Source organism: Alternaria metachromatica, assembly GCF_023757995.1.
Source record: "Alternaria metachromatica strain BMP 0045 chromosome Unknown scaffold_36, whole genome shotgun sequence".
Taxonomy (NCBI): Eukaryota; Fungi; Ascomycota; class Dothideomycetes; order Pleosporales; family Pleosporaceae; genus Alternaria; species Alternaria metachromatica.
The window spans coordinates 131,089-144,737 of record NW_026055527.1 but is presented as its reverse complement, the minus strand read 5'-3'; the positions used below and the strand labels follow the sequence as shown (position 1 = coordinate 144,737).

The window sequence follows — 13,649 nt, the reverse complement described above, 5'->3', positions numbered from 1 at the left end:
CTGCTTCTTAATTCATCTTCATGCTCTGAGACGGCTCAGCGCTGGCGATCCGGCCCCATCTAACACACATTCCGTGACAATCGCACGGCAGAGAAGTTCACCGTACCTATGAGGAGATTGTTCCCGTACCCGCACGATGTTTCCCTACAGACTACCTTGTCGTAAACGCCTCCAAATCTTCCTATGCCATGTAATCTCGAGGCATTCACACGTACTCATGCTCACGTCTGCACTTCACATCACATAATTTGGTATCATCTGTCCTTTAACACGGGGACGCAAATACCCTATCGATCAGAAGCGGCTGCCTTCTTCACTTCCATTCGAAACGGATCAAGCCTGGTCGATCCTAGCTTTCAGCGATAAATTCGAAGACAGACGCTATCATACCCGGCTACTTTACTGACAAGAGCGCAAGCTTCACCCCGATGGCCATTGGAAGTACAGCAAACCTGCGACCGTTACATCAAGTTATCATATGACAAAGAAAGGTCGCACTGCTGCCTTGAGCTGCTTCTGCTGCGTCGAATGATATGTTTGTGTTGACTTCCTTCGTCTCGCTCCCACGCGCAACGCACAGGGTAGGTGGTACAGGGAACACAAGCTCTTGTGTTGACCATAGTTCTCTTTTCGAGAGGACCTAATTAAATGGGTACATATGAATTTCGGAAGTTGTGAGTCGCTCGTCCTCGTAGCGTCACCGCAGTACCATAGGACGAAGATTACAGGGAACACAAGGGCGTTGTTGCCTAGTGATAGGCAACCCTCCCCCCAATCAAGTTGGACTACTCGCGAGTACACGTGATAACGTGTCATCTTCAAGCTCTTTCGACTTTTGCATATAAAACGCGCTCTTGCCTTTTACTCACAAACTCTACGTACACAGACTGCAGATATGGCTAGCAACGACCGCGACGACGCTCAGGCGGCTGATAACAATCCGATTGAGCCTATCGTTAAGGCTCTCCAGGATATACTTACACATTCCACGTACGCGTGCGGCGGCTCTCTCAGCAGCCCGGATGACGCCAACATCCGCCCTAGCTCGGCGATCACCATCCGCTGGGACTCTTCAAGCGCCATCGAAAAATTAATCCTACCTCTCCAAGTCGGCAGTAAGGGTGAAGTGGATGGTTCACTTGCGAAGCTCCTCGAAGGCACTGAGCCTGCTGGATTCGGATACAAGGGCAAGGACATCATCGACGAGTCGTATCGCAAGGCCTCCAAGCTCGACACCTCTGCCTTCTCCACCAACTTCTGTCCCTATGAGACCGGCATCATCGATGTTGTTGCGCAAGCGTTACTTCCACTGTCTCCGGATCAGTCACAGGGTGTTCGAGCAGAGCTCTACAAGTTGAATGTGCGCGCCTTATCGCTTCCTCCCATTCCAATGATCGAGACATGCTGACAGTCAACTCAGGTATACGGAGCACCGTCAGGTCTGTTCAAGCCACACGTCGATACGCCACGTTCCGAGATGCAATTCGGCTCACTCGTCGTCTGTCTGCCGTGCGCTCACGAAGGAGGCCAGCTCGTTGTCCGCCACAAAGGCCATACCACTACGTTCGATTGGTCTGGCGACGCCAACGTTGCACAGTGGGCAGCTTTCTACAGCGACTGTGAGCATGAGGTCCTCGAAGTCACTGCGGGTCATCGCATAACCCTTACATACAACCTCTTCGTGCGCCGAGGTCTTGGCGAGCTTGCAGGACACGCCGACGCGCTGGATTTCAAACAGCTGCCGCTCTATCGCGAGGTGGCGAACGCTTTGAACAGTCCGGAATTCATGGCCAAAGGTTTGTGATAAGCTTAATCACTGTGGGAACATCACTGACATCATTCCAGGCGGTTACCTCGGAAAGTACTGCGATCATGCATATGCTCACGCCACCAAGGAGGGCTCGAAGGCTCTACCCGCCCTACTCAAAGGCTCAGATTTTATGGCATATGAGGTATTTCGCTCGCTGGGCATCAAGACGCGCGTTCGTCCCGTACTTTTGACTTCGGGAGAAGACGAAGAAGACGAAGAAGACGACAGGTCGGAGAACCGTACCGATGAAGATGACGACCAAAAGCACCTACAATTCGCGCGTATCGGTAAGAAGCTCTCAGCCCCCGTCATGTCAAGTGTTGGTGGCGACGAGGATGACACTTGGAGCGAGATCTACGCCCAATACCCCCACGACAGACTCCATGTTCGATGGTTGAATTGTGCTACTACAACTAATCTACAGTTCGGCTTCCTTGCGGTGAGTAGTTTTACGCACGCGCTCTTGAACTTCTACTGACTATCTACACAGTACGGCAATATGGCAGACATCAACTACTCCTACAGCTCATGTGCTCTCATCTTCGAGATACCTGCTTACAACGAGCGGTGCAAGGTAACTCACCCCACAAGACTTCTTCGGCGCATGTGCTGTTGCTTATCTAGAGTAAGGTGACGAAGTAGCGCCAGACGTTCTACGAAAGCTCGGAGCCTGGATGTAGGATCTTCGCCAAGGTCAGGTCAGTAGTACGCGTTGTCAAGGTCATTTTGACTCCAGGAATTCTTATTGGATTGGACCGGTGTGGTAATATCGGAGCGCTGTAGCCGTCCTACAGATACTTTATACCACATCTGTCTCACGACATCATACTTCTCCTTCCAAATTTTTAGGCTTTGCCAACTCCACGTGATGACCGAGCCGTTCTGAACAATTTGATTGTCAAACAATGCCTGTTTAGTCACACTGTCATTCCTTTCACTCTTACTTTGTCTCAACGCACGGACGCCATTGTTCACAATATTACATCACTTCCACTCTCACGGTACTAGTGTCTAATACAGCGCGCGACACTCGTAGTAGTCGATACCTTACCGCGGCCAGCGTACGCTCAACCTGCTTGCGCTCCACCACAGGTTATCTTACCCGCGCAACACCATCGCCCGCAGCCCGAAAGCACTGGACGAGGCTCGCTACATTCGTTCGACTCTCCTGTATAATCGCCCGCTTTATTGCGTATACCTAGTTGTCTTGAACCGAAGTTCTCGCTCTGTTCTTGTGCACTGTACCATATTCTCGCTTATACTACTGTCATTAATATATGTAAGTCAGGACTTGCGTCGGTGATGTGAAGCACCCCTGACAGTACCTAGTCGCACTCTCACTACGAACCGCAAACATGGCTCCTCGCAAGGACGCTACCGGCGACGTCGCGTGCAAGAAGAACAAGGGCCTGAAGAACCACAAGAAGGCACAGAAAGAGAAGGCGCTGGCGAAGCGCACCGCCGCCGCCGAGAAGACTACCGCGAACAAGGCTTCGTATCCGCCGGTCGCTACCATCGTTATCATCAAGGCTGCACCTGTAAAAGGAGACGTTAATGGAAATGAAGGACCGGCGGCCATGGTAAAAGACTCTGCGCAGGTCATCGTGGAGTCGTCCCATCTTTCTCGAGACGAGTTGGCCATCCAAGAGAAGGCCGTCACCAACGTTGAGGCTCTTACTGGAACACACACCACCACCGGTACCAAGACCGCTACATCGCAACCGCAGCTCTGCACATATCTGCCCGTTGTTGTATCCGAAGACGTCCCTACTGGCTCCAAGAACAACGCTCCAACCAAGGTAGCCAGCAACCAAACCAAAGTCGAACAAGAGCCCAAAAGTATATCTTATCCCAAGACCGCTCCTTGTTCTCTTCCAAAACCCACCACCACACAAGTCAGCCTACTCAAGACTTCTCCTTCCCCTCCAAAACTCACCACCACACACGTCAGCATGCTCAACCCAACCGCCCCAGCATTCCTCTTCGGAAAGATCGTAGTCGCCCAAACTCCACCCGTCTCCATCACCCTCACAAAAGAAGACACCGCCCCGGGATGGCTTACCGAAAACGCAAAAGCGTTTGAAAAGGCGTACGGTGTTGTCGCCCAACGTAAGGCTCTAGAAGCCGCGCTGTACGAAAACATGGAGACGCCGCGCCAGAGGCTGATTCGCTGCAAGTACAGGGTTTCTGTTGACGCCGAGTTCCATCGGGAGGAGCCGGTGTATGAATTGGAATGGGCACATGCCTTGATTGGCAAGCCAGTTCGCAAGTGTTTTGACGACAACGGCTTTGTGATCACGCCGATTGAGACGGGCTTGACTGAAGCCGATTTGACGGTTCCATCAGCTCTCGACGAGTTGTTTGCGAAAGTCAAGGCTGAAGGCATCTCAAAGATCAGCGCTCCCATCTCCACGGGTTACAAGTCCCCCATCTCCGGTTCTGTATCAACAAAGCCGCCAATTCCTTCTCGCACCCTAGCGTCCGTCGAGCACGAAATGCGTCTCGCCGCCCCAAAACGCCCTTCCCACGCCCCCTCCTTCGCAGACCCCGGTATCATCAAGTACACCTTCGCCGGCCAGGATTTCGACAACGTCGGCAACCCGCTCACAGAAACCGTGAGCCAAAAGGTACTTGGCTGGCTTGAAGACCAACCAACGGATCCACCGGAACTCTCACCGGGTTCTTCGCGGCAGCAGAGCCGCGAGTCTACGCCGCTTGAGCCTGGGAAGGGAGTCGTGGCTTTGACGTTTTGTTCAAAGTCTGAGTCTGAGGGAGGACGGGTTTGGCTTGCGCAGGAGAGCTTGTCTTGGGGGGATGGGCAAGATGGGTATACGCATGGGTCTGGTGTTCCGGTGTATCCGTATGTTGCTTCTGTTGTTCGGGTTGATGATGTCCTGCCTGGTTCAAGCGGAGAGCCTGAGTAGCTGTTTTGCGGAGTTTTGTTGTCTTTTAATGCGTTTGTAACTTTATTGGCTGGATGGCCTTGTATATCATCTCTACGACTTAGCGACGGCGTTCTGGGCTGGTGGGATGTGTCACAGAGCTAGGTATTTTCATGTTGTGGTCTCCTTTAGTGGTAGCAAGATTAGCAGAATAATAATAATGTCTGGAGTCTACATTGCCTTGGTATGTAGCAAACCGCTGCTCGTGAGCTTGATGTAGGTTGCAAGACACCTGTTCAATTCTGCCGTGTATGAGCTGTACACATGGGTTTTTAGGGGCCATTGCCATGATTCGAGTGCACACAGGATCATGTAAGAAGCAGCGAGTACGCTTTGGAGTAGCTGTCACAGAACCATGGACGTGGGGGAAGGACCCATCGGGTCTAGACTGCAGGTGCGGGGAGGTGTTGCCGCACGGACTTGGGTGCCAGGGTTCCTGCAAGTAATTCGGCCAGCCGCAACGACCAAAGACTCCTCACATCGCTACCCAACATCGCTAAATAACGTCCAACTCCATACTTCGTTCTAGATACTATTTCTAGCACTACTCGTTATTAGTCATCATGCTCAAGTCAAAATGGGCTACCCAGCCTGACGAGACGGACCAAACAGGAGCGCCCGAGGTCACCGTCGCTCAACCAGAAGCAGCGCCAGCACAGGTATGTTGACTTATACACTCTTTGCCCCTGACGTCTCTCCTCCTTTTGGAGTAGGTCTCTGCTTCATATGCAAGACTAACTCCCGCCAGATGGACAACACGTCCTACGACCCCGCCTTCGACGACCCGTCAATAGATCCATTCGCTCAGACGGCAAGCACAGACGACCTTTTCTTCGACGACGACATCACACCTATCGCCGAGCCAGTCGTCGAGCAGAACCCTATCGAGCTACAAGCTTCCGCCCCCGAGTTCGTTCCCGAGGAAGTACAACCGCCGACCGCACCGCAAGCGCACCTCGCACCCCATGCGCCTCGTGAGCCAAGGAACGCCGAAAGAGGAGGTCGCGGCCGTGGTCGAGGAAGGGGCCGTGGACGAGGTCGCGGCGGGCACAACACCGACATTCGACTAGAAGAAAACGGCAAGAAGGCTCCAGAGGCACCGAAGGAAGCTGCGCCGACCGCGGCTGCCACTGCCGATGTCGCAGACAACTCAGCCCCTCCCTCTGCACCCACCGAGCCCAAGGAGAAGACCACACACGCCGTGCGCGGAGACAGAGGCCTGACTGGCGGCCCTGCACGCACGCGCCTGACAGAAGAGGAGCTGAACACGAAGCTAGCCAACATGCGCATTAAGAACGAAGCCCGTCAGAGCGCCCATGCTCGCGCCGAGGCCGACAAGGGCAATTTCGAGGCACGCGAAGCCGTCATGCAGAAGCAGGATATAGAGCGAAAGAAGGCTCTCGCAGAGAAGCAGAAGGCAGAGCGCCAGAGTCGCCAACAGATGATGGGCGAACGCGAGAAGAACCGCCAGCGCAAGCTCAATGCGCAAGGGGGCAGGGAGTGGGACTTTGAGAAAGAAGATGGCTTCTCTGGCACTGGAGACGAGAAGCGACGAGGCGCTGCACGTGGCGCGCATGGTGGCATCGCACCCTCGAGACCGGTCGACAACGGACACAACGGAGGCGAAGACTACCATGAGCCTGCCGGACAGTCTAGCCGCGGACGAGGCAGAGGTAGAGGCCGTGGCAGCAGGGGTGGCCGTGGCGACTACCGAGGATCCGATGAGAGGCCGGCAAACACTCGGGAAAAGCGCGACAACGTCCCGCCCTCAGCGTCAGACTTCCCAGAACTACCCTCTGCCAAGGGCAAGGCACCTGCAGAGGAGAAGGTGAAGGAGAAGGTGAAGGACACAGACGATTTCGGCCTGCCATCGCCCATGGAGAAGGGACGCAGCTGGGCTGACGAGGTCGGCTCGTAGGAAGAGCAAGAAGAGCAAGAGCCGGAAGAAGCGCAAAGCTGGGTGACTCGATTACAGGAGCGACATCGGAGACAGCATGTCGCAAGCCTGTGGCTGAAGCGTCCGGTCGAATACACTCACAACAAGCGGCCAGGTTCGCATCCCGCCTTCATGTCCGATGCAGAATTTGCGGCTCTGCCAGACTGGAAGGATGTGCAGTACAACAACGCCTACAATACCGCATACCATCCGTCGCCTCTCAGCTCGATGTCGCCTCTCGGCTCGATTACTGATTAGCTGTCAGCAACACATGCAGCAACGTCTCCGCCTGGCTTCGCGCCAACCCCACACTTCGTAGCATCCTTAGACAATTCATCGCAAGTCGCAAGTGGTCCAGCAACTGTCGTCGAAGCTCTCTCGTCGTCAGCCACCCCGCATACACCGGGAGCATGTGTGAACCCATCGCACCCGCAAGGAGCATATGTTAGCCCATCGCAATTGAACAGTGGTCAAACAACGCTCGTTGAACATTCGCCTGCGGCTCCAGTTGTTCCCCCCGTGGTTTCACGACTCAGATCAACACTGCAACAGCTTCGCCTTCTATCTTCAGCGTCGGCTGTGGTATTGAGGGACCAACGGAGATATGCTGAAGTTGTTGAAGTCGAAGGCCCGATGAGCCAGTCAGGCTCAATCGATTATGACATCTGCAGCGGTTCCGAGAGCGAGTCCGACGACCTTCACTTTGGAGATGGCCTTCCCCCACGAAACCCTACGCTGTCTACCATAGCGAGAACCCGAGACGGTCAAAGTCGCGCATGGATAGTCACACCAGGTCGCCTGCCGGCATCAGAAACTGCACGAGCGTATTTCAGCCATAGAGGCATCGCTCCTCAATACTCTCACTACGTCCAAACAGAGCCCTCTCGAGACGACATGATATTCATGCGTGGTGGAGCTGACTCAGAAGATCAGCTGGGCGCCCACAATGGCTCATCCCATACACTTCTCGATCCGAACGAGAGACCCAGGAGCCTACATGAGTCCTCAGCCTCATCGCTCGCACCTCCCGATCGCACTGAAGGCCGCAAGTCTGGTGATTCGAGGTTCACCGAGCTCATGAACGAGGATGGTAGTCGTCTGTATGCAGAAAGTTTGCGTCGTTCTGGGAGTGAAGAGTTGAGGGAAACTGAGGAAGTACCTACACCATCACCTTCACTAGCGCCAACAGCACCGCCAACTCCTTCGAATCGCACAGCACAGCCCGTCCCGGCGGCGCACCAAATCACTCTTTTGCCGCCATTGTCGTCCCAGCGCCCGGCTAATCTGGTGGTTCCTCACGTACCGGCGCGTGCACGTGATCCGGATAAGAAGAGATGGTATGTAGGCTGCGACCCTGACGGCTGTTGTTATCTATGTGATGTGGATACTGAATGTAGCTGTTCGGAGGCTCTCGTTACCGCTTGCTTGGGGTTCTGCCCTATGCAGTGATGGAATATGGGGGTTTGGTAGTGGATAATATATGAGTCTGACGGCTACGTTGCTGTGTTTGATGTGATTGTAAAGAGGTTGATGTGCATGTATCTAGCAGGGTGTAGTGTGAATGTGTGGATAGGATATAAGCTAGGCGGCGACGTTGCAGCGTTTGGTAGGTATACGAAGAGGATTGATATGATGTATCCGCCACGCTACACCTTACCGGATACATGCACACATGAGCTAGACGACGACGTTACCGTGTTTAGTCTTCATACGACGTAGAATTATACAACGTATCCGCTACAGTATACTTTACTAGATACAATTATCTATAAGCCACACAGCGACATCGTAGTGCCTGATATACATACTATACAAAACCACCCAACCCATCCACCACGCCCCACTTCCCCAAATACACACATACACTCGCCAGACAGCGACCTTGTTGCGCTTCGTGCATAAACTACGCGAAACCATACCGCGTATACGCCACGAATAACTCGACCACACCTGTCCGTACAGGAGCTAGACGGTAACATCGTCGTGTTACGCATGCACATGAAGGTGGCATCGGATATGTATCCGTCCGGCTTTAAGGGAAACTAGAGGTAGAGGTATAGTTAGGCATCTACACGTGAATGCGTGAATGAGATGTAAGCTAGAACGGCGACGTTGTAGTGTTTTGCCTTGTGTTTGAGATTGTGAATGGCATGTGTATTCGCTAGAGTCTATGATATCTGCCAACCCGAACGAGACTTGGTATCTTGTTTTTGTTGGCTACTAACCTGTTTATCTTAACATGCTCTCCCTGGACCTAAAGAGAATGTGAGCTAGACGCCGACGAGCAGCGTTTACTCTTGCATTCTGTTTGAGATAACATGATATAGGTACTAATTCTTGGTACATATCCCGCGGTTGACGTATAATTCCGGGTGGAAAACACAGCCTGTCTACGTCAAAGTATCTATTAGCGATGCGTTTAACAAAAAGGTATGGAAACAGGGAGATCAACTGCGGGGACAGACACTATAATAGTAGCTAGAACACGTTTGCTTCAACAAGCAGTCAAGCTCTCGTTAGGGGTTGGGTGGTGTGGTGTAGGCAACTACAAAGATGCAAATTGTGTTTCCACATTGAAACGAGAACATGAATGTCTTACATTTGCACAATATATGATCAAATTAATCCTATAGCGTAATGCATACCAGCCTACATTTAAGAGCCGGAAAGACGGAGACAATTACATCATCACCCCTCCCTCTCTCTCAATCGCATCCCTCTCCTTCATTCCCCCCTTCCCTCTCTCTCATCGGAAAAAGCCAAACCCACCGGAAAACGCCATCCATGCATCCCAAACCCACATCTTCAAAACATACTACACCAACGCTTCCCCAAGAAACCATGATCCTAGTCATCGCTATCATACTCGTCGTCCTCAGCGAGTAGCGCAGGGTACTGGCGTCTTCTAAGATCCTGTTCAAGCCCGCCATCACTCTCTGGGTCGACGTAGCCTCCACCTCCCACCAATGATAGGAGAACGGGGAGGAGAACAAGAGCGTGTGTTGAAGCCCAAAGAACGAGGGCGACCCAAACGCGGAAGTAGTATATCTCGAAGATCTGAGGAGTTGTTAGTAAGGGGGAACGGAAGGGGAAAGTGGGGATTTTGATATGACATACCTTACTCCTCGTGAAAGCCAAGACACCCACGCCGAGGATCTTAGTGATGGTAATACCGCTGATGACGCTGCTTGCGACGTTAACCATGGCGGTCCAAGCGCGGGCGTCACGACCGCGGAAGCGGTGTCTGGGTGCCTTCTCCATGGTAGCGCGGCTGGGGAAGGTGAATGCACGGGCAATGTGCGCTGTGAACTCAACGCTGATACCGACGCAGATGATGAGGTTGACGAGCGAGACGGCGTTGAGGGATACGCCGAGGACAGCCATGGAGCCGATGATGGCAGAGACTGTCATGCCGACCACAAGGGTGACGACGAGACCTGTGGCTAGGGAGCCGAGCATGATGGTGGTGATGACGAGGACGGCGGCGAGGGCGGAGCCGATGAGGGCGCCGGCTAGACGGACGATGGTAGTGTATTGGTCGAAGAAGATGTAGAACTTGGAGTAGGGGAAGACTTCCGTGTCGACGTCCTTGGAGATTTCTTTCGAAATGCGTCGTGCGGCCGTGTAGGCAGAGATGAAGTCACTCTGCGAGCGGAGCGGCGTGTGCGAAGTGCGGAAGTGTGATGCGGGGATGGTGAGGTGCTTCGAGTCAATGACTAGAGCGTCAGAGTAAGCAGCCTTTCCTCCTAGCGGGCAGTCTTCTGTAGTCGGTGCGTCGATCCAGAGTTGGAGATAGTGGATGAACTCCTCGCCTTCGGGCATGCCCGACAAAGTCATGTTCCAAGGTGGTTGACGACCCTGGAAACACGGCTTGCCTTTGTCGTCGACGCAGCACTTCTCGTTCTCGGGGTTGAGCCATAGGAAGAAGTCATCAAGCCAGTTGGCGGCTGAAGCTGCGAGATGCGAGACCTCAGGTCGCTTGCGCTCCGCTTCGATGATGTTGGCCAAGCTCTCTCGATCGCAGGTGGAGAAGCGTCCACAAAGCTCCTTTTGAGGCTTCCGTTCGGTAACGTTCAGCTCCTTGGTGACAAAGTAGACTGGCGGGCCGACATCTAGGTAGTCGTAAAGATCGTTGAAGTAAGGAATGAGATAAGAATCGCTGGGGATAGCAATGCGTTGATCAAGGCCTAGCTCCACACTTGGGAAGAGGGCGAGACCAGCCGTGAAGATTCCAAAGAATAGCGCAATGATGCCGACCTTCGTCTTCTTTCCCAATATCGCCGGAGCATAGGTCTTGCGGATGAATCGCTGAAGTGCGCCTTCCTCACCAGCGCCGTATCCCATGCCGCCGTTTAGGTATCCGGGATCAGCACGACCGACACGAACACACGGGAAGCAGTCAGCTCGGTTGTTCTCCACACGTTGCTGATTCAGAGCTAGAACAGCAATGAACATGGTGACTTGGAGGATAGCGTTGATGAAGACAGCGCCTGCAGCGTACGCGGCGAAGTTTCGCACGGCAGGCATCCCTACGGCACACCCAAGAGCGAATGCGGTGGTCTCTGTGAGCGCAGAGAGCAGAATAGAAGGCCCCATGCGTCCAAGTGCACGTGATACACGTTCTGGGATGCTGCCTTCGGGGTGGCTGATGTTGATGCGCTCAAACTCGTGTACAATGAGGAAGATGTTGTCAACACCAACAGCCAGAACAAGGAACGGAATAACCTCTGCGATGATCAGGGTGACTTTGATACCTGCTGCCGAGAACAATCCGACCGATGCAGACACAGACATGAGCACAATCAGAATGCCAACAGTACCGAGCATGAACTTGGACTGTACGAATGCGTTCGCTGGGTTGCGAAGAACAGATTTTACGGTGAGCGTGGTAGAGCCCAAAGCCAGGGATGCATACAGGAACATGATGATGTAGCTGATGACCACGATCTTGGCATCCGTGTTGGTGCTCTTGCTCAGCTCCTGCTCAAGACTGACCTCAGTGTTGAAACTCAGTCGGAGACCTCTCTTGTGAGCTTCATCAGACACGAACTTGAGGTAGTTCTTCATCTCGTTCTCAAAGTCCATGGCGCGCTGTTCTTCTGGGGTGCCCTTGGGAAAATTCTGCACAACCCATGTAACGACGAGCGCTTTCGCGTCCAGAACGGTCTCGTTGACGCCACCAAAGAGAAGATGAGGGTCGAGCGGCTGCTGGAAGGTTGGCAAGCACTGAGAAGGGTTGTCGACACATTGCAGTAGGTCGTCTTGCCAGCTGTCGGGAGAGACATTGGCAAAGTCGCCTTGGAAGTATCCAGTCACAGACTGAACAACACAGTCGTCGCCTACTGGCTTGAAGCAGACCTTGTCGAGAGTGACGCCGTGCTCGTAAGACTTAAGACGCTGGATCTGGTTCTCAACGCCAAACCACCAATCCAAAGTCTCGTAACTGAGAACGGGTCCGGCTTGTCCGTGGGTATCGTTGACAAGGAAAGCCTGTTCAGCACGGAAGAAGGGGCCGAATTTCTCATCGAAGAAGGTCTTCTCTTGCGCGGCAGCGGAATCAGGAGAGACCCATAGATTGACAGGGTCGGTCTCGATCTGGAAGCGCAACCATCCCAAGCTCATCAGGCCAACCACAATGACGCTGGTGACGATGGTAATGGCAGGGAAGCGAGCGCAGATGTAACCGAGACGGCTGAACATGCGATCGCACCACGTATTGATGAAGTAGTGCTTAGTGGGGCGATCCAGCATGCCAACGTTGTGTACGATATCGCCCTCGTCCTCATCGTCGCTAGGGCTCGTGTCCTGCAACAGGCGCATACGCTCGGTCTTGTGTTTCGAGTGATTCTTGTAAGCAACGTGTCCTGCGACAGCAGTGCAGAGCAAGCCGAGGAAGAAGGAGTAGATGATGATGACAGCGAAGGATAGGCAGGGCAGCAGACCGACGTGGCATTGCTTCTCCTCTTGCACTTCTGGCAGTTCAGTGCATGATCCACCACAGTCGAGGCAGGCGCAACGATACTTCTCGTCGTCAGTGTCGCATGGGTAGGCGTGTTTGTTCATGGCATCCATTCCAGGGAACTCGTCTTCGCTGGGCCGAGGAAAGTTGATTTGGAAGGGCGAACCCAGAAACTTCTTGTCGCCCAGAAACTTCAGGAATTGTGTATAGTTCTTTGCGCCACCTCCAATAAAGTCCATAGCCTTGCCGTTTGTCGCACCGAACTTGACATCCTTACAGCTGTCGTAGAAGGTTGACGCGTACTTGTCAGATACCAGGTTGTCTAGTTCGGTGACCAGGTACTTGTCTCCTTTGGGCTCGGTTCGCGTGACGTTGATGAAGGTGGATTGGTCGGGAGAGCAGGTGAATGTGCAGAAGAGGTTGTAGAAGTTCTCTTTGCAGGCAGGGCAGGCGTTGATGATGGGCGTGGCGCGGTCGAGGTTCGTCTTGAGGGCGTCGAGTTGGTCTTCGTCGCAGCAAATGTCGGTGTCTGACCACTGACTGCCGCAGATGTCGACCAGCTTCTTCCGCACATCGCTGTCCGGCGTCTTGGCCGGGCCGTTGTCAGGGCAGGGCAGCTCTGACCCGAAGAAGCTCTGCTTCCCGCATTGCCCGCGGATCGCGCATCTTCCCTTCTCGTGTTTGGACGTCAGGTCTGGCCCTGCGAGAGCTGATCCGGTGAGGATGGAGAGCAGGCCAAACGTCATGGCCTTCCATCCTCGCGTGCTTGGCTGCACCATCTTATGCGATGCGCCTGGGCGCTGGGGCCGGTCGCGATGCGATATCGTAAGAAGAGCTATATGCGACTGGATATGGAAGAGTGCGAAGGAACGGACGATGTAAGGGCGATGGTGGACGGTGGGTGGTGAGGACTACACGTTCGAGCCGAGGTGGCGGGCGAAGCTGTCGGAAGCTATGTACGAGGCGAACGCGATCCAGCAGCGTCTAGCACTCGCGCGTAGT

The 13,649-nt window shown here is 53.7% G+C and overlaps 4 protein-coding genes across 4 annotated transcripts; 3 read left to right on the top strand and 1 right to left on the bottom strand.

Annotated features, from left to right (window-relative positions):
• Positions 1-895: 895 nt before the first annotated feature.
• J4E83_009767 (uncharacterized protein) lies at positions 896-2,288 on the top strand (the record flags this gene model as incomplete). Its single annotated transcript, XM_049336652.1, has 3 exons — positions 896-1,360; positions 1,421-1,796; positions 1,846-2,288. The coding sequence occupies 3 exons, from the start codon at positions 896-898 to the stop codon at positions 2,286-2,288; spliced, it is 1,284 nt and encodes a 427-aa protein (XP_049184234.1).
• An 877-nt stretch (positions 2,289-3,165) lies between these two features.
• On the top strand, positions 3,166-4,734 carry J4E83_009766 (uncharacterized protein; the record flags this gene model as incomplete). The annotated part of the gene is made up of 1 exon (XM_049336651.1): positions 3,166-4,734. The coding sequence occupies one exon, from the start codon at positions 3,166-3,168 to the stop codon at positions 4,732-4,734; it is 1,569 nt and encodes a 522-aa protein (XP_049184233.1).
• A 581-nt stretch (positions 4,735-5,315) lies between these two features.
• J4E83_009765 (uncharacterized protein) lies at positions 5,316-6,670 on the top strand (the record flags this gene model as incomplete). The annotated part of the gene is made up of 2 exons (XM_049336650.1): positions 5,316-5,411; positions 5,501-6,670. The coding sequence occupies 2 exons, from the start codon at positions 5,316-5,318 to the stop codon at positions 6,668-6,670; spliced, it is 1,266 nt and encodes a 421-aa protein (XP_049184232.1).
• Positions 6,671-9,535: 2,865 nt separating this feature from the next.
• Positions 9,536-13,426, bottom strand: J4E83_009764 (uncharacterized protein; the record flags this gene model as incomplete). The annotated part of the gene is made up of 2 exons (XM_049336649.1): positions 9,536-9,745; positions 9,806-13,426. 2 exons carry the CDS (start codon positions 13,424-13,426, stop codon positions 9,536-9,538), a joined length of 3,831 nt encoding a protein of 1,276 aa, XP_049184231.1.
• Between the last annotated feature and the right edge of the window lie 223 nt (positions 13,427-13,649).